The 20,142-nt window shown below is 37.4% G+C and overlaps 1 protein-coding gene across 2 annotated transcripts; it reads left to right on the top strand.

The window, feature by feature from the left end:
- The first annotated feature begins 809 nt into the window (after positions 1 to 809).
- LOC142341481 (uncharacterized) lies at positions 810 to 17,477 on the top strand. 2 transcript variants are annotated; one of them, XM_075392444.1, is made up of 3 exons: positions 810 to 1,774; positions 16,264 to 16,615; positions 17,005 to 17,111. In XM_075392444.1, the coding sequence occupies exons 1-3, from the start codon at positions 943 to 945 to the stop codon at positions 17,006 to 17,008; spliced, it is 1,188 nt and encodes a 395-aa protein (XP_075248559.1). In that variant the 5' UTR covers positions 810 to 942; the 3' UTR covers positions 17,009 to 17,111. The 2 variants fall into 2 exon arrangements, with proteins under 2 accessions (XP_075248559.1, XP_075248558.1); XM_075392443.1 differs by having other exon boundaries at positions 16,264 to 17,477.
- The last annotated feature ends 2,665 nt before the right edge of the window (positions 17,478 to 20,142 follow it).

Genomic DNA, 20,142 nt, shown 5'->3' on the forward strand with positions numbered 1-20,142 from the left:
AGCTTTTGAGGGTATCGTCATTTTCAAAATTTCAAGCATATGATCAGTTATTCGAAATTTTCAAAATTTGCTATGTGCAGTCTGTCATTCTTTGTATGCACAGTCTGATGATGAGAGAAATGTGAAACATTCTGTGCAGTGTTGAGCAAGAATGTGACTGAGGCTGCGAAGAAGAGGGACACAGGGGGGGTTCTTAATGTAGTCTGGGCAGACTGACAAAAGGTTTCATACTTCTATTTGCCTGGTTCAGTACTGGTTAAAATTGATAGTCAATGGTACAGCGCTGAAACGCACTGCTAACAAGGTCCATGAAGTTTGATCACAAAGCATAACAGATAATAATACATATCAGAAGCACAACATTGATATGTACAATTGCTCATTTTAGCTACTATCTGTAAAATATATACGTTTAGTTAAGAAATATTTCAAAAATTTTTGGATAAAGTATAAAAAATTTTCTTCACATAAAATTTTTGACATTGGTTTGGTTTCGCTGGCTACGGTAGCCTTAGGTAGTCAAAATTTTGCATACAAAGAAGAACATTGAAAAACAATTTATCGTGCTTTAGTGTCATTGATTTATATTAGCAACTATCTTTAAGATGTATACGTTTAGTTAAGAAATAATTCAATAATTTTTCGGATGAAGTATAAAAATTTTTCTTCACATGATTTTTTTTTATATTTATTTGCTTTCGCTAGCCACTGTAGCCTTAGGTAGTCAATATTTACATACAACGAAGAACATTGAAAAACAATTTATCGTGCTTTAGTGTCATTAGTTTATATTAAATGCGAACGTTTTGGCAATATAAGGTTATAAAAAGTCTCGTAACATTCTGTAATAAATTCTGATGGAGAGGTTAAGTGACATTTCCATTTGGACATCACTTATAGGAAAAAATACGAGCTCCCAAAACTATATTCACTTTTGAAACCATGAACATTCTGTTTCGAAACAGCCGCCACATCAGTCATATTTCCAACAACCAAATTGTTAAACAGCTTGGGTTCAAATCCACAGCTCCCCGAATAGCGGGGGCCTTTTACTCAGCCCAGCAAACGATTCAATTAGATAAATTCAAATTGAATGACAATCTGGCGTCGCCGTTTAATGAAAAGACAATTATTGACCCAAAATATATCAATCAGCGAATTTCAATTGTCTTGTGTGATCACATAACTATGGAAAAATGGCGGGAAATAAAGATCTGTGGATTACAAAACGATCAATCTGTTTTTTATGTTGATTTATTCAACAAGAAAACAAAATTTGAAAATGGCTTCGTCTTCTCGGGTATTGATTGTATGTCTGTTTTGCTTATTGTCGACTTAAGTGGGCCACAAAAACTGAATATAAGTCAAGGAGCCTTTTTATTGGCTCTCAAACGCGCTATTGCCTCTTGTGCCCAGAGATCCATAAACGAGTTTGTAGTTCTAACTTCACCAGAAAATTTTACTGATGTTGACAACTTTTTGAAACGGGAGCAGCAACAAAAAACGGCCATGTTTGAAATGCTGTCGAATGGTTGGAGGGTTCAAAAACATGCTTCTGACCTTCAGATACAGAATTACGCTCCTTATGTGGGTGACAGAAAGTTTAACAGCAAACTGCATTACCAAAAGAACCGCAAAATTCTTTTGGACTCTTTGAGCAAAACCTGCAACATAATCAAAATCCGCCACTTATTATTGGCAACTCGTCTCGACTTCTTTCAGAAGCTGACAACCGAAGAATACAAAAAACTAGTGGGTGATGGCAACCGATACGGTAAGCCGCTTTTTGATGTGCTGTAAATATTCGGGAAAACTCGGGACGCAAATAAAAAAATGACATAAACTTTCTGTAGCCGAATTAAAGTAACCCAGGTTATTTCTATTTTTAATAGCCGCGAAGCTATAGTTGAGACTATTATTGGCCTTCTCTTGGTTTTTACGACTCGAAGAGGAGTTTTGGTTTTCTTAAGGTTTTTTTTTACCGGAAGTACTTTTCGTTCAGACGATGTTTTGACCTAAAAGCAAAAGCGAGTAAAATTGCAGTATGAACTAATTTTTTCTGAGCGAGAGAAGTTTTTGATCATGCGCTGCGTTTAGTGAATGACTTTTTGACATTGAAAAGCAGTTTTTGACTGAATGGCACATATAGATAAACGTTTTTAGCCGTTTTTTCGTCTAAGTGGCCTAGTTTTTTTGCTTGTAATTTGGTTTTTTGTAGAAATCACATAGAAATGTAAACCTCGGAAATTGATACCACAGTGCTTTGAAGAGCCTGAAAATGCGTTTGAAGTTCAAAAATGGCACATATTTCTTGATTTTTTAGTTAATTTTCGGATTTTTTTTCTATTAATTTCTTCATTTTTGAATCTTTCAGCCGTCTTTTTGTCACAAATCAGTGATTATGGCAACTTCTCTGTGAGAAATCACATACTAAACGCCTCTTTCAACCTCGATTTAATTTTGTTTTTATAAAATTGTACATATGCTAATCCGATTTTATTAGTTTTTTTCCAATTTTTCTATGTTTTTTGTTCGGATTATGGTTTCAATTACTAGACATAGCCTTTGTGCAACATGAGGGACTTTAATTTCGTTTCAAAAAAATGAACCATTTTTTGCGTTAAGTTTTTGAAAAACAGTTTAAATTTTTTTTATAAATGTGGTCTCAAAATGTTTTTAACCATTTTTTTGCAAAGAGTTTTAATGTTTTTTATGTTTGATTTCTGTTTTTTTCTTTTTTCTTCTGTTTAGGAGGATGGCTCTTTGTCTCTGATTGCTCATCGTATTTTCTATGTCTGGAATGCTTAACAATGAAATTTATTCGTTTTTCTTGATTTTTTATATTTGATTTTTAACTTTCAAAAACCGAGAAATAGTCTTTTTGCTACGGTGTTCCTTACAATGTGTCCATATTCTTTAGCTTCTAGTTTATATCGTTCTAGTTTTGCTCTGGCACCTACATTTAGAGTCGTTTTATTTATTTTTTCTATTGTTAACAAATTTGATTGATTTCATCGTTTTCTTAAATTTTCGTCATTTCTTTGTTTTGCAATTGATTTCATTCAACTTAAGGCTAGTACTGAGAGTTTATAAGAAAACCCTCAACAAAATTTCCACCTAGTAGTTTTATTTGCAAATTTTCCCGGCCTTGGTATTGTTTTTAAACGATTTTTTGCGAACAGAAAATTTATTCTGTTGTTGATGTCTTTTCTATGATTAATTTATTTTTTGGATTAATATGAAATCATGTCTAGAATGTATACAACAAGAAAAAAATATGTGTTGTATTTGTCTTGATTACAGTGAAAATAAATCTAATTGTAGGTGTTTTTGATTCTTGAATTTGAGCATTCTTTTTTGAAAAATTTTACATATTTTCTAAGTTCTTATTTTTATTATCTTCCGTGTGCTTTTGCGATTTTTTTTTGAGATCAGAATCACAAATTATTTAAGGGTAATTGATAGCCCTATCAGCCTTCTCAGCATATCAGTATTCAGTCCATCTAATTAATCCGTACTTTTTTAATGTTACCAAACGTTTTAAATAATGTGTTGTTTTGCTTCATTTTGTTACTCTTGGTGATAGTGGTTCAAATTTCACCAATTTTTAGATCAAAACTGGGAGGTATTGAGTTAATGATTGGATACAAAAGGTAATGACCTCAGCTGCAATTACGGTTTTTTACGAAGTCTTGAGGTTTCGAGTCGCTTCCGGAATTCTTCCGGCTATGTTTTTGTTTATTTCGTCGTCAAGATTTTTGTTACGACCACATGACGTCACAATCAGTTCAAATCGGCTTTTTATTCATTCGTTCATTCATTTTAAACTGAATTGCGTGCGTGAGGTCATTTTTCGCTCTTAATGAAGCGAGTTTTATTTGGTTCATTCGCGTGATTAAATTTTTGGTAACACGTGACTTACCTCACTCTCAAAAATGACTTCCTCACTTTAAAAATGACTTTCATTTGCTTTAAGTCAAAGAGATAAGTTCAAAAAAGTTTTCTTGGTCAGTCTTTTTTACTTTCTTTTTGAGACTACAGGTCTATGAAGCTATTGCGGCTATTTTCTGGCAATCTGCCAGCTTTGTTTAATGAATTCCAAAGAGTTGTTACAAAAGAGGAACTTAATCATCAACTTTAAAGATCCAACCCGGCTGACTTTTCGTCCTCAAAAACGGGATAAACAGGTTACACCCGGAGGTCAATAAGACCTATTGGAGCCTTCCGGCTCACAATAATCCAAGTGTGCCATTCACCGAAATTGTTTTGGGGACAAAAATTCATGGCGTGAAGGGCGATAGCTAGCCACTGACCACTGACAAAACCAACAGCACGCCAGTCATTTGAGAGCAATTCGCTCGACGTTATTCGGTTATTTTTTTTTGTTATAAACACTAATCTAACTTTTTTGTGCAAGATAATCTACACTGCGGGAGAGCTCTTAATAATAGGTAGCCTAGCGCAATACTGAATCTAGTTCTCTAGAACTTTAACATCCACTTTCTCCATTGCATTGCATGTCCACGGCTCAAGCAATACTTCAACTGCTCTTGTTGTGAAAAGCATGTACTGCTATTTGCAGCTATTTGAAGTCACTTCAAATAGATGCGTACTGCTATTTGAAGTGCTATTTGAGGTGTACTGCTATTTGAAGCCGGCTTTTATATTTTCCACACTTTCCTTTCATTATTATCACAATATCGGAACTATTATATGTATGTCTCACTATTTAAATTTTTCCACATTAATTTTCAATTGTTTTGTTTAAAACACTAAAATATCGAAGGAAATTTGTTTTGAGGCTAGGAAACGTGTTGAAAGCAGTGCATTTTGACTGCTTTTGAAGTGCAAATTTTTTGATCAAATTACATTAAAAAAATTTAAAAAATCGAGAGAGTTCTGCAAAGTTGTTTCAGTTCAGTAATGAGTGTTCTGATTTTGTTTATTCTGAACCTAAACAATTTATTTGATAATTACTTAACCATTTATGATTTCTTTGAAATTTGACAAATTTATATATGAAATGTTCCGATATAAATGAATATTAAAGTTATGCAATAAATTGAGGAGATATTTTTACCGGATGTAGCTGGCATCTTTTTGGATGAATGCAATGAAAAATGTTTGTAATAATTTCTGTGAATTTGCTAGTGAAAAGTTTTTGTTCACCACATTCACCGTAATTCATACAAAAATCAACGCCTTCGCTTGTCATCGAACCGCTGCCCTCTTGCATAGCCGTCATATCTTCACAACTCCACCAGCCACGTACTCAGGGTTGTATTTGTTCTGTATTTAAATCAGATTAAAGCCATTTTATGCTCATATAGAAGCGTTTTTGTAACATTTTCTGTCGTGCAACAATCAAGTCAGAAGTGAAACTTGAAAAAACATTGACTTTTGTCCTTATCGCAACCAAAACGAGTTGGTTGTTCCCGCAACTTAAAACTGAAAAAAACTTAACAAACTGTCTAGAACAATGTAATTGAATCCTTATCTACATTCTCTTACATTTTATGGTTTACCCCTCGTTCAAAGAACAAAACCTTCTTTCCCCAAAACAATTTTGAGGACAAAAGTCTCCCCTGTTACCGGCAAATAGTTTCTTTGTTCCACAACTTGTGCGACGCACTGAAGAGAGCATCAGCGGTCAGTGCAACCATCAAGTGCCGAGCACAGTAAACGGAACCCGAAAGCTGGCAGCCGGTCAAGACAAAGAAAAGACACGGAAAAGACACAGCAAAGACACAGAAAAGACACAAAAAAAAGACAAGCAATTTTTTCAGCGACGAAGCCAAGTTTGGGTTACAAACGTCACCCTGACGAGAGGATCAAGTTTTTTATTGGTTTCAGACGTCACCCACAGAAGTCCGCCCGAGGTCTCAGACGTTACCTCTGATGTCCTGTTCCTCGGTTAGAGCCATCCAAAATCTCTACTTTTTTTTCGACAAAAAGCCTCCAAAAAATTGATATTTGTCCCCCAAAAAAGCTTATTTGTTACTATAACACCTCGATTCAAAAACCTTGACTAGTTTCAAAGCGAGTTAAGGCAATTATCTCATTTTTAAAGAAAAATCTGCGAAAAAAAACACAAAAATCAGAGAAATGTTCCTTAAATCAGAAAACTCAAAAAAACACAATTTAGTTTTCTGACTACAAATCCGTTTCAATTGCGGAAAAAACTATTAAACCACTCTTTTGAATTGGTTTGTAATCAAATAGAAAGCTATTTGCATCGATATATCCAATCAGTATCATATAAATAAGAAATGTCGGAGAAATTTTTTTGAATTCAGAAAATTCAAAAAACACAATTTAGTTTTCTGACTACCTAACTGTTTCAATTGCGGAGAAAACTGTTAAACCACTCTTTTGAATGGGTTTGTAATCAAATAGAAAGCTATTTGCATCGATATATCCAATCAGTATCATATAAATAAGAAATGTCGGAGAAATTTTTTTGAATTCAGAAAATTCAAAAAACACAATTTAGTTTTCTGACTACATATCCGTTTCAATTGCGGAAAAAACTATTAAACCACTCTTTTTAATTGGTTTGTAATCAAACAGAAAGCTATTTGCATCGATATATCCAATCAGTATCATATAAATAAGAAATGTCGGAGAAATTTTTTTGAATTCAGAAAATTCAAAAAACACAATTTAGTTTTCTGACTACATATCCGTTTCAATTGTGGAAAAAACTATTAAACCACTCTTTTTAATTGGTTTGTAATCAAACAGAAAGCTATTTGCATCGATATATCCAATCAGTATCATATAAATAAGAAATGTCGGAGAAATTTTTTTGAATTCAGAAAATTCAAAAAGCACAATTTAGTTTTCTGATTACATATCCGTTTCAATTGCGGAAAAAAACTTTTAAAACACTCTTTTGAATTGGCTTGTGATCAAACAGAAAGCTATTTGCATCGATATATCCAATAAGTATCATATGAATAAGAAATGTCGGAGAAAAATTTTTGAATTCAGAAAATTCAAAAAACACAATTTAGTTTTCTGACTACCTATCCGTTTCAATTGCGGAAAGAACTATTAAAACACTCTTCTGAATTGGTTTTCGATCAAACAAAAAGCCACTTCGATCGATATATCACACCAGCATCATATCAATAAGAAATGTCAGAAAAAATTTTTTGAATTCAGAAAATTCAAAAAACACAATTTAGTTTTCTTACTACATATCCGTTTGAATTGCGGAAAAAACTATTGAACCACCTTTCTGAATTGAATTTCGATCAAACAAGAAACCACTTTGATCGATATATCACATCAGCATCATATCAATAAAAAATGTTAGAAAAAATTTTCTGATTTCAGAAAACTCAAAAAACACAATTTAGTTTTCTCAATCCATATCCGTTTCAATTGCCGAATAAACCAATAAAACACTCTCTTGAAATAGTTTGCAGTCAAACAGAAAGCCATTTCCATAGATTTATCCAATCAGTATCATATAAATGAGAAATGTCAGAAAAAATTTTTTGATTTCAGAAAATTCAAAAACACAAGTTAGTTTTCTGACGACATATTCATTTGAATTCCCAAATAAACAACTAAACAAACCCCTAAAACAAGTCATTGTCAGTCAGTTTGATAGTTTCAACTGTATAGGGAAGTAAATAGAAAGTCCTTAGGCGCCACACCAAATATCAAAACTTTCATTTGACGAAAATAAATACCATTTTAATTTTTTTTTGGAAAAAACGTCCAAAATGATTTTTTGCAGAAGTCCTCGGTCTCAGACGTTGCCGTCTGCGAAGTCCTTTTATCCCTATTGGTTTCAGACGTTACCATTAGCAGAAGAGGAGTTTTCGAAGAAAATTGGTTCCAGTAGTCACCAGAAAATTTGATATTTTTTTTCCTACTCTCAGTTATTTTGAAAGGCAGATCTCAGACGATATCTGTCGGAGAGAGCTTTGAAAGTTTAGTAGAGTCAATGCATATTAAAGATAACGAAGAAACAGTGAAAAACAACAGATAAAGTCACACAGTTTTAAAGAAAACGAAAAAGTTTTTGCAAAACCCGAAAAAAGTTAATACACCAAAGAGTTCCAAAGATCTCCACAATATGACTCGTGTCTGCAATTTTCTAGCATTCAGTAGCCCCTCTGTAACTTTTGTTGCCTAAACGTAACGTATTTTTACAAATTTCTTATCTTTAGTCGTCACAACAACAATAAACTCCTAGAAAAAGAACAGGTTTCAAAGTTATAAATTCGCAAAAAACTGTGAGAGTTATTTTTTAATCACAGTGCTCGGTTAGGGTTAGGGAGGTAAGGAACGTTTCCTGGGTAGCTTTATAAGCTAGGTATTTTATTCGAATTTGGGAGAAACAGACGAGTTTATTGAAGTTTTCAAGAAAAAGGAGTTAAATGTAACAATTATTTGAGTTCTGGTCTAATATTGGTTCAACTGCATAATTGCAGCAAGGCACAGTTTTCCTGTAAACCAGAGTAGCCACACACACTAGTTCAAACAGTTAACGCCAGCTATTTAAGCGAAACTTGTGTTAATTCAACAAAAAACAAGCAATTATTTAGGTCTGTTGAACGAAAAACGGTTAAAACGCGCGAACGTTCGGAAAAGCTTTTAGGTTTTTTTTAGTGCAAAAAGCTAGATTTAGCACACAAAACAGATCCTAGGACATCACTTTTGAGAAAAGTTGCGTCGCTGGTTTTTTGAACAAGAAAAAACTGGGATCATTAGCATTCAAACCTCAGACAACCTTTTTTCAAATCAAAAATTTGCGTCGCTCCGGTTCTCAAAGCCGTTCTTCACCTTCAGTAACGAGCTGCTTCACCAACAGCTTCAACAGTCAGCTTCAACAAAACAACAGCCACCAAGATGTCGAAGCAGAACAGCGCTGAATGTCAGTTTGCCATCAATATGTTCAAAGCGACAGAAATGTCAATGAAGAAACTGCTCGATCTCCTTGAGAAAACTGTGGAGCAGGAAAGGAGTTTCCGATCATTGTCTTTGATGATCAACAAGGTCAAAGGCCAGGAAGTGGAGCTCAAGAGACTCTCAGAGGAGGTGATGAGACAGCAGCCACATAAAAGCACTGCATCATCAATATTGAATAGGCAAACGACATTAATAACTCGACTCAATGAATTGGAACTGCAAGTCGACCTCTTGGACGATGATGGACAGCTCAGTCAGTCTTCCAGTCGCATTAGAGATGATTTCATTATGATCTCCAGCAGAAGAAACTTGTCTCAGCAATCAACACCTGTGCCCAGTGACGACAAGGAACGATTCCAGCATCAGCGCGATATAGAAGAAAAGCAGACCAGCAGTAACTTCATCAATCAGCCGCCCCCAATACCACCACGGCCAAGACAACCATCATTGTTTCTACAAATATCTAATGAACCAGGACTTCAAATTCAACATGTGCTTGAAGCCCACCAAAGAAATCCTAAAAGGGAAGTTCATGAAAGTCTTCTAAAATCGAAAAATAAATTTGAAAAACCAAATAAATGCTCCCAATCCTTTTCCCTACTTTGACAAAGATACCAGCCAGGAATTCACATCTCCAACAAGATTAGGGAAACTCGAAATTGCCTCCACTCTGAAAAATAGACAGGTCATCGAAATTGAAACAGCTCAAATCAACTTGAGTGGCAATTTTAACATGTCGCAGAACCTTTTGCCTCCAATCCAAAATTTGAACCTTTCAAGCAATCACTCACTTTTAAACCCCTTCAATTTGGCTGATCCCACTATCCAATTACATGCAGATGGTCTATTTGCCCAAAACTCGGCATTGGAGGAAACCTTTAATTTAAACTTGCCAAAGTAAACAAACAATCAGGATTCATTTGCCAACAGAAATCCCCAATATCATAATTTTCCCAATCTGCAACAAAATTTTGGACCTTTTCAAGTTCACATAGGAACAAATGGATACCCCGATAGTCAACTTTTGAACTGTGATCGGCAAAAGCTCCCCTGCTTACCCACAGTGGCAAACAGAACCTCACAACTTCCAAGTAAAACTGATAAAATAGTCTTAGAAAACGATTGCCTGCAATCCAATCAATGTATTAATCCTATAACTGGGGTACACTCCCCAAGTGTCCCACCAATTTCCAGGCAACTCATGGAACAACCGCATCAAAATACCGTCTTAAATCCTGCAGCTCCTAATTTTCAGCCAAACCAGGTAGCTTCAGAATCAAATGTAATTGCAGCTCCTCTGCAATTTCCACCACCTGTAAACAGTCAACACGGCCTCGTCAGCACAGGTTTCTCAATTAATCACAATATGGCACAGCCCAATCAGTTGTGTAACAACCAGTTTATTCCTGGCTCTCAACTTCAATCGAACTTTCAAGCCCCAGTAACTTCCACGATCCATGACCCAATGTGCTTTAATCAACAGCTAACTCCTGTTGGAGTAAAATCAGTTGAGCCAGCCTCTAATCAACCAGAGTTTACTACCCACTGTCAATCAATATATTAGCTCAGTACATTCGAACACTAATGTAACACAGGAAAGAGGAAATAATGATTTCAAACACTCAATCAAATTGCCACCTCAGAATTTCAATGGTAACCCTATCCACTTTCACGAGTGGATCAATAATTTCAACACATTGATTCACAACAACACTTCCATTGCAGACACACATCGTATAACCTACTTGCAGAATTCTGTAAGTGGGAAAGCAAAGGACTTGATTCATGCTTACTCCTGCGATCCATCTTATTATCTGACAGCACTGAATGAACTAATCCGACATTTCGGTGATCGTACTGTAGTTGTTAATGCGTTCATAAACCAGCTCGAAAACTGGCAAATGATCTTCCAAAACAAGCAAAGCTTCATTGCCTTTTCCTCATTTTTGAAAAGACCTGTGCAAGCCTTCCAATACCTTGGCTTTACAGCAGACCTCCAGTCTACAACACTCATTAAGAAAGCCAAAGAGAAAACACCACATCATTTGGTTCTGAAATGGACTGAACATTGTCTTACCGAGCTCAGCTCAGACCCGACTCTCGTCGATTTTCAACAATGGTTAGAGCTCCAAGCTCAAATCTACGACAAAGTGAGTCGAGAAAGCAATCAAAGAACCATCAGTTCTCAAGCCTCAAAGTTTGTCAGCTCGAACAACCTACAAACCAAGCCATACAAAAGCCAACTCCCATTGTCAGTCAACAACGCATCAGCGGAAAACAGGAGAAAACATTGGAACTTTGCGCCTCAGCAGAAACAACCGTCAACTTCACAAAACGTTCCGAATAAAACTTTTAACACAAAACGATCTTGCGAGAAGTGTAAACAAGAACACAGCATTGCCACTTGCCCTGAGTATTAGTTGTGCTCACCAGGTGATCGATACAACCTCGTCAGCCAAAGCAATTTGTGTACAAACTGCTTGAGCAACAAACACCACAAACTAACGTGCCCATCGCAAAAACGATGTCAGGTTTGCAGTGGATTCCACCACACAACTCTTCATGATCCTGCCAATCAAATCAAACGCCCTACAGCAGCTTTTTCTACTGAAGTTTTTTCTGGTAGCAATCCAACAGCTTCTTCTTGTAGTAACGATTCAAGTCAAAATCCAAATACATCTTCTCAACAGAAAAGTCAAACAAACAAAGCCCCCAATAGCCGTTATGGCCAAACTTTCAACAACCAAAGCCATCAAAACGTGCAACAACGAAATTTAAACGGAAATGCAATAAACCAATCGTTCAGCATTAACCAGTGCTCAGAAACACCGAAAAATTGGTATGAGCAATTGCAGCTTATTCCGGTTTCATTCCTCAAGGGGGATAAAGCATTCGATACCTACGCCCTTATAGATCCCAGTAGCCAATTCAGCTTTGTATTGGACGCCATAGCAGAGTTTCTTGAGCTTCCCCGTGAAACTCAACAGTCAGTACCACTACAATTTCTCAATACAGAGAACAGCATGTCCCTCTCAAAAATTGTTGAGCCAGTCACAATAACTCCATATAAGTCAACTTAAATATCGTTTGAACTCTCTCGAACGTTCAGCACCCCGTCCCTGAACGCCGCAGCTGCAAAAATTGTTGAACTTAACCAAATTTGTGATGCCTTCAACAGTTTGCGCCACATACATTTCCCAAATGTTGCCGATGGCAAAATCGGCGCCCTCCTCGGGGTTAATGCATTCGCATTCACCTACCCTACACATGTTATACCTGGCAATCAAAATCAACCGTTTGGTGTGAAAACTAAACTTGGTTGGACCCTCGCCGGTGAATATGAGAACCGTATCTCAGCAACCACTCAGCAGCCCGCAAGTCAGCAGAAGAAGAAATTTATTTTCCATGTGTCAAGAAACAGAACAGATGAACCCGGACTTGACGAACTTGTTCAACAGTTCTGGAGTATTGAAGCAGATGGAATTCAGAAGGACCGTGAATAAGTTTACACAAACCAAGAAGAACAGTTTCTTGATATTTTGAAGAACTCTATCAATCACAATGGTGAGAGATATGAAATCAAACTGCCCTGGAAATCAGAAATAAAGTTGGAAAACAACTTCTATTCTGCACTGAACCAAGTCAAAAGCCTCAACACACGCCTTCAGCGTAAACCTTTGTTGCAAGAAAAATACAATAAGACTCTCTTGACAGAGCTTGAGAAAAACTATGTCAAACCGGTGGAAATGCAAGATCCTCAACCAGACAGAATTTGGTACCTGCCACACCATCCTGTAGAAAATATCAATAAGCCAGGAAAAGTCCGCCGAGTTGCAAATGCCGCTTCAAAATTCCGCGAACAATCGTTTAATTCAAACCTTCTCACAGGACCCGATCTCCTTAATAACCTTTTAGGTGTCCTGATATGATTTCGAGAACATCCCGTTGCAGTCCTTCCGGACATCAAAGGCATGTTTATGCAAATCGCCATCCATCAGATTGATCAATCTGCTCTTCGATTTCTCTGGTTAGCAGAAAATCAGATACAACAATACCAATTTACCAGACTCATCTTTGGAGCAAATTGCTCGCCTTCGTGCGCAATATACGTTCTTAACCATTGTGCCAAAGAGAACAATCAACATTTCCCAGAGGCCCTCAAAGCCGTCAGAAAGCACTTTTACATTGATGACTACATCCAATCACATGCAACAGAAAAAGACGCTTGTAAGGCAGTTCTTGAAACAAAACATTGTCTAAAAACAGGTGCGTTCCGACTCACAAAATTTGTTTCAAACAGCTCTATAGTCCTAAACCAAATCCCTCCAGATGACAAAGACAACCAGACAGATGTTGTTCGAGTTCTTGGTGTTAAATGGAATCTTGAGAAAGACTGTTTTCTTATGAAACCTCTCGCTGTTTTCCCAAAAGATGCCTTAGCGTACGCTCAACATAAGATCTTTAGTCTTGTCTCCTCGATCTTCGACCCAATTGGAATAATGTCGCCATCAACGATCCGTTTCAAAATAGTTCTTCAAGAACTTTGGAAAATTTGGAAAAAATGGGATAAACACACTGCCCCTCAAGTAATTAAACCACTTCGAAAAAATTTGGACTTATGCTTTTCTTCACCAGAAGTGACATTGAACAGAACTCTCAATAAGAGTTGCCATTCACCAGAAAGTGAAAATGAAATCCATGTATTTGTCGACGCCTCAGCTGTAGCAGTTGCAGCCGTTGCTTACTTGAAAACAGTTCCTAACTTAGCCACTGATGTTGAAACTTGTTATTAATAGGCAAATGCAAAGTTGCTCCAATTAAACAAATCAGCATACCCAAATTAGAGTTGGAAGCCGCAGTCATCGGAGTGCGCATCCTTTCAACCATCATGAAAGAGTCATCGTTTCTCATTACTCGTTCTACACTCTGGACAGATAGTCAAGTAGTACTTGACTGGTTATCCACAACCAAGAAACAACCTGTTTTTGTTGCGAATCGCCTCAAAGAAATCCTTGCATCAACCGATGCTTACCAATGGAAACACGTTACCACCAAAGAAAATCCAGCTGACCACGGAACCCGTGGTCTAAATTCAGACCAAATACCAGCCAAGTGGCTAACAGCGCCAGCCTTTCTTTCCACAAGACAGCTGAGTGCTCCTGAAAACTCTCCAAAGCATGTCTTAGCAACGCATGAAATTTCACGCAATTTGTCGGAGCAAATAATCGACCCGACACGGTTCTCAACTTGGATTAAGTTGCTCCTGACTTTAGCAACAGTCCTCAATTTGGTCTTTCGGATTAGAAAACAAAGGCCTAAAGATCAGCAGTATATAACAGAAGACGTCATTCTTGCAAGAAATCGGCTGATCAAAATGTCGCAGCAAAATTTCTTCTTGTCAACAATCCAAGCCCTGAAACATGGTTCCAGGATAGATTCAAAGAGCAAAATCCGTTCACTCAACCCAATGCTGGACAACAATGGAATGCTTCGGTCATGACGAAGACTGCAATTTGCGCCAGATAACCTCAAATTCAAGAAATTTCCGATTATACTGCACGCAAAAGACAAGATAGCGAGACTCTATATAGAGCATGCACACAACATTTGCGTTCATCAAGGAAGAGAGCCAGTGAAAGCTTTTGTGCAGCAAAGATACCACATCATTGGCCTCAGGAAACCACTTTTGAGTATAAAGTACCGATGTTTTCTCTGCAGACGATTTGCCGCTCCTGCCCGCCGGTTTCCGACAGACTCTACTCAGTATCCTTTCGCGAACAGCGGAGTCAACTTTTCTGGACCTTTTTATATAGAAGATGCCAAAGGACAGATTGGAAAACACTACGGCCTCATCTTCAATTGCCTGGTTACTAGGTGTGTCCATCTAGAAGCTTGTCCCGATCTCAACACTGACACTTTTCTAAACGCTTATCGACGTTTTGTAAGCCGCAGATGTCAGCCAACAACAATGCACAGTGACAATGGCCAGACATTTATTGGTGCATCTGAGGAACTAAAAAGATCTGTGAAACGTCTCGACAACGACAAAATCTACAAAGCAATGGCAGCAACGAACACAACCTGGAAGTTCAATCCTCCCTATGGACCTCATTTTGGCGGTATTTGGGAGCGCTTGATCCAGACTGCGAAACGCACTCTATTGATCATTCTAGGCTCCAGAAGATTGTCGCTTGATGTGTTCAGGACAATTTTGGTCGAGACCGAAGCTATATTGAACTCCAGACTACCAACGATTGTCGCTGACCTTCCGGAAAATGAAATGCCTCTCACGCCAAACCATTTTTTGATCAACAGACCGTTCAATTCTCTCCCACCAGGAAAGTTTGACAGCCAAGAACCCGCCAGTTTCAAGTCTTGGAAGAATGTGCAGCAAATGGTCAACCATTTCTGGAAACGACTCGTCAAGGAGTATCTTCCGACACTGTTAAAGAGGTCTAAATGGAGCGATAGTGGCCAAACACCATTGAGAGTCAACGACATTGTTTGGATTCTGAAAGATATGACTCCACGTGGAATTTGGCCCCTTGGACGTGTTCTCGAGGTCTACCATGGACGAGATGGACAACACCGTGTGGTGAAGGTGAAAACGGCTTACGGCACGTACGTTCGCCCGGTCTCCGCGCTCGCACGCGTTTTGGCTGATTAGCCCATTTTTTCTTGACCTTTTTCCGAAACGGTTCTCTAGGCAACTTGAGTTACACCCTCTATGACGATCTGGTCAACCGTCTGTGATGAGTTAGTTAGCCTCCTTTTTCCCCTGGAGCATGTCGTGCAACAATCAAGTCAGAAGTGAAACTTGAAAAAACATTGACTTTTGTCCTTATCGCAACCAAAACGAGTTAAACCAGTTAAAACTGAAAAAAAACTTAACAAACTGTCTAGAACAATGTAATTGAATCCTTATCTACATTCTCTTACATTTTCCATTAATTGCGGTGGATAGCGTTGAATTATTCTTCTTCACTGCCTGAATAGTGAAAAGAACATCACATTCTAAGATAACAAAATGAAGGTGGAGAAAATTTAACAAACCGCAGCTCTTTTTAAAAAATTTCACCACTAATAAATTTACGGCCAAATTCATATAAGCATTAATGTTTTCAGCGATGCACCGCATTCAACGCCAAAACAGCAATTATTACAACTATTCAACGCATTCACCGCAGTTATGACATAATTCCGGCAATTTTCCTGAAGCTTTTACAACTCCTTTTAAGTTTTCAACTTAAAATCGCTGGCACCTCAATCCGGTTAGACGACAGAGCTAGGACATCATTCGGTTTTGACCATAACCCTAGCTCACATTTTTTTCAGATACCTACACAGAGGTGATGAAAGTCATTGGGGCGGGTGCAATGAGTGAACGAACTCCGGGCAAAGATCTGATCAGAGCTGGATACTCCGCAGTCCACAGCAAAGATCCCAGAGCCATACGACTGGCTATCAACTTCTCCAAACAGAACTTAATCCTTGGAGAGGAATTCCACTATTTCTTCAAAAAGCATGGCCAGCAGTCAAAAGATCAAACTATGTCTTTTCTCACCCTTCTATGCATGCACCCAAAAAGCGAAGTTGATGCCACTGAAGCCCTTCTTGAAGCAGACTGGCCTCGAAAGTTTTTAGCGAGTCGCTATCGAAGAAGAAATGCGTTCGAATGGTCTTGCAGGTTAGGAAGGTTTAAACAAGCTTTGGTACTGTTATCAAACTTGGAACACCGAAAGTTGTACTTCAACGCGATGGGATATATCCCGAGGCAGAAGTTTTCAATTGACAAAGATGTGAATTTGGCTACAGTTGAAAGTGGCATTCTATACTACGTGACCTCTACCACTAAATATTGCAAAAATTTGCAACAAGCTCTCGAGTTCTTGAAACTTAGAGGCAGCTTAGAAGCAGAAATTAACAGACGGTATGAAAACGGAATGAATGTTGTTAAACGTCTAATGTCAAACTCTAGCCTCAACTATGAGAGAAATTTAGTCGAGCTTCTGCTAAAGTATGGACTACTAAGCTCAATGCTTGTTGAAAAGAACACACAATCAATGCCAAATTTAGGTGACTCGACGAAAGAGGAAGCAAATTTGAACGCCCTTGAATTGGCTCTCAAACGAAAGCAATTTTTTGCAGCTAAATTTCTACTGACAAGCCCCCTCATTGACGAGAAAACTCAATCAGAGCTGATTGATACGTACATATCGCTCATTAGTAAAGATTACTGCCTCGGCCTACTTTCGCTAGTCATTCGAAAATTCGCCAGACCATCCAATCCAAGATTTGATGAACTGAGTTGGACTTGGATCTTTCTAGAACAAAAAGACCTCCTGCTGACAGAGCTCGCTGTGTCGTCGAGTGAAACACAATAACAGTCGAATTCCAATTATCAGATCAGACTTCCTCAAACATCCAGTTGGAATTATGACTTGACTAATGTTGGCAACCAACAATTAAAATTTTAGTATAAACAAAAGTCGGATCTTTTTGTTTATACCCCCCAAGCTTAGTGGGTGCATATTATTTGCCCCTCCCCCTCAGACGCGCGTGCATAATGAATTACTATGTAATAGCACGTGTTCTGTAGCTGGGGTGCATAACGTACTGGCGGGGGGGGGGGGGTGTGAACTCATACCCAAAATCAAATTCAAGCTATAAATTCCCAACTATAGATACAAGTAGGTTAGAATAACTAATTGCTCTCAAACAAAGTTTGTAGCATTTATATCCGTTCTGTGGTCTTTTTATGCCATTTTTCTCTTGAGAGAATTTTTGTCTGACGTTTTTGACTTTTCGTCATCAAAAACCGGATAAAGGTAATGCCCGGAGGGCATTAAGTTCTTTTAGAGCCATATACAGCTCAATAGTCTCTAAGTAAGCAAATCGAGGAAACAATCTACGAGACTTAAATTCACGATGAGAAGCGTGAAGGGCGGTTCTTAGAGTTTGGCCACCACCTCCTTTAGCTCCCATTAAGTCGCCCCTCCCCCTCCTCCCTCAAATGCTATACCCCTCAATTAGTCTAAAACTAGCCTCCCCGGGTCGAGATGTCAGCGCCGTTTCAGCGCTTTATTTTGTAAGAAGTGCGCTGAATATGCTAAAATTATGTAAGAAATGAGTTGAATGCGCTGAATTGCGCTGAAATGAGCTGAAACGCGCTGATTTTTTAATTTTTTTCAGAGCAAAAATCTTACATAATTTTGCGCTGAAATTCGCTGAAACTTTGTAAGAAATGTATTCAAATTTCAGCGCATTTCTTGAAATTATTTAGTCGATTTTAACGCTTTTTGACACTGATTCCTCAATTTTGAACCATTTAATTTTCTCTATATAACGATTAACTTTTTCTTAAAAAATGCGCTGAAAAGCGCTGAAAATATGTAAGAAAAATATTCAGCGCTTTTCTTCCTAAACTGTCTATTAATATAGAATCAAATTATATAGGAAGAATTTCTTCAGGAATCAGTGGATTGAGAGAAGGCTACGGCACCAGAGAGCAGGGTTCGATTGTCAGTGATGGCTAATTTTTGAAAACTCAGTGGTTTTCAGCGCGTTTCTTGCAAAGTTTCAGCGCATTTCAGCACATTTCAGCGCGTTTTTATGTAAGGTTATTGCGCTGAAGTTTTCGAAAAATCAGCGCCTTTCAGCGCATGTCTTACATAGTTTTTCTCGACCGGGGTCAGTAAGCCCCAGCTAGCCACTGAGGAAGCCAAACGCTCGACAGTCGTTTGAGAGCAAACCGCCCGACGTTTGTCGGATGTTTGATTTATTAATTAAAATTAAATTTTGGACACCTCAGCAATACTAACAGTAATTGTTTGGCATTCCGTTTTGTAGTTTACTCTCTATTCTATTTTTCGAAACCAACAAAATTTAGAATAGTTGTAAAATGTATTTAGTATAAGTGAGATCAATAGCATGCAAGTTTTAAATCACTATTATAATGTCTGAGCACACATAATTTGCATTTCTTTCTTCAATTAGCGCTTTATGCAAGATTGAATTGCTCAGTTTGGTAACAATGGTTAAACAAGTGACATGACTGAGGCTATTATTGGCCTTCTCTTGATTTCTTACAATCCAGGAATTGGACTGTATTGGTGCTCTGTCTTTCTTTTTCTTTTTGTAAGATGTTTGCACACCTTTTTTTCTTGACTTTGAGCTTAAAAAAGGAATAAACCGGTAAAGTTCAGCGGGCATCAAGTTTCATTAGAGGCCCTCAGCCGCGTTCAGTAGTCTTTCAAGTGCCTCCAAGTGAAGCAACTTGGAAGGTCGTATTTCAAGGTTAAAAGGTCATTTTTAGGAGTTTTTGAGCCCAAAATGTAGCAATTTTTCGCATTTTTTCGTCCTTTTTTCAAATTTTTTGTTTGACCAGTCAAAAGCAGTGTTTTATAATAGTTGATAAAGGTATTTTTCACGAAACATTACTCTTTATGGCCATTTTAGAGCTTTATCTTTTGGTACTCGAAACATAAACACACAAATTTATACCAACTTTTTCAAGTTTTTTGGAAATTTTAGTCATTTTTTGAGTTTTTCAGCCCTAGCTGTTAAGCAACCTCATTCCGGGTTTGATAATAGGTTACTGCATATCTTCTAGTGGTAATTGAACGATTTTCAACATTTTAACATCTCAAATTTTAGCATTTTTTTAAAATAAAAATTGCATATTTTTCAAACTTTGAAAAATTTATTGTTATTATCTAAAATTTCCGAACCCCAGAAGCCAGGAAATCTCCGATAGCGTTTGATAATCGGGTACTATTGGCCATGGAATGGTTTGCATCATTTTATTATCACAAATTTTAGCAATATTTTGATAAAACTTGCGATTTTTCAAGATTTTTTGAAAATTTTTCTGGAGTGAGTTTTCCATCACCCTGGGGCCCAGTAATCTCCTCTACGGTTTGACAATAAGTTACTGCATAGTTGCTAGAGGAAATGTTTAGGTTATCGTTTTTCCATTAACACCAGTTATAGCAATTTTTCGATAAATTTAATTTTTTTCTGAGAATTATTATCATGCTCCAATTTTATTGATCTTTATGAGCCAATGAAACTCTTTGAGGTTAGAAATAGAGATACTGGGTAGTCTCTAGAGACAATGAAATGGTAAAAAACTGGTTAATATCATGAAATTATTAAAATTTGCCGTTGTTCTCTGAATTTAACTATTTTTACAGGCCAACCAAACTTTTTTAT

This window comes from Convolutriloba macropyga, chromosome 6 (assembly GCF_964194025.1).
Source record: "Convolutriloba macropyga chromosome 6, txConMacr16.3, whole genome shotgun sequence".
Classification (NCBI taxonomy): domain Eukaryota; kingdom Metazoa; phylum Xenacoelomorpha; order Acoela; family Convolutidae; genus Convolutriloba; species Convolutriloba macropyga.

Excerpts from the sequence above, each read along its gene's own strand:
- LOC142341481 (XM_075392443.1), top strand. The coding sequence starts at position 943 with ATGAACATTCTGTTTCGAAACAGCCGCCACATCAGTCATATTTCCAAC. Across the intron at positions 1,775-16,263 it reads GGGTGATGGCAACCGATACG|ATACCTACACAGAGGTGATG; the intron begins GTAAGCCGCTTT and ends CATTTTTTTCAG.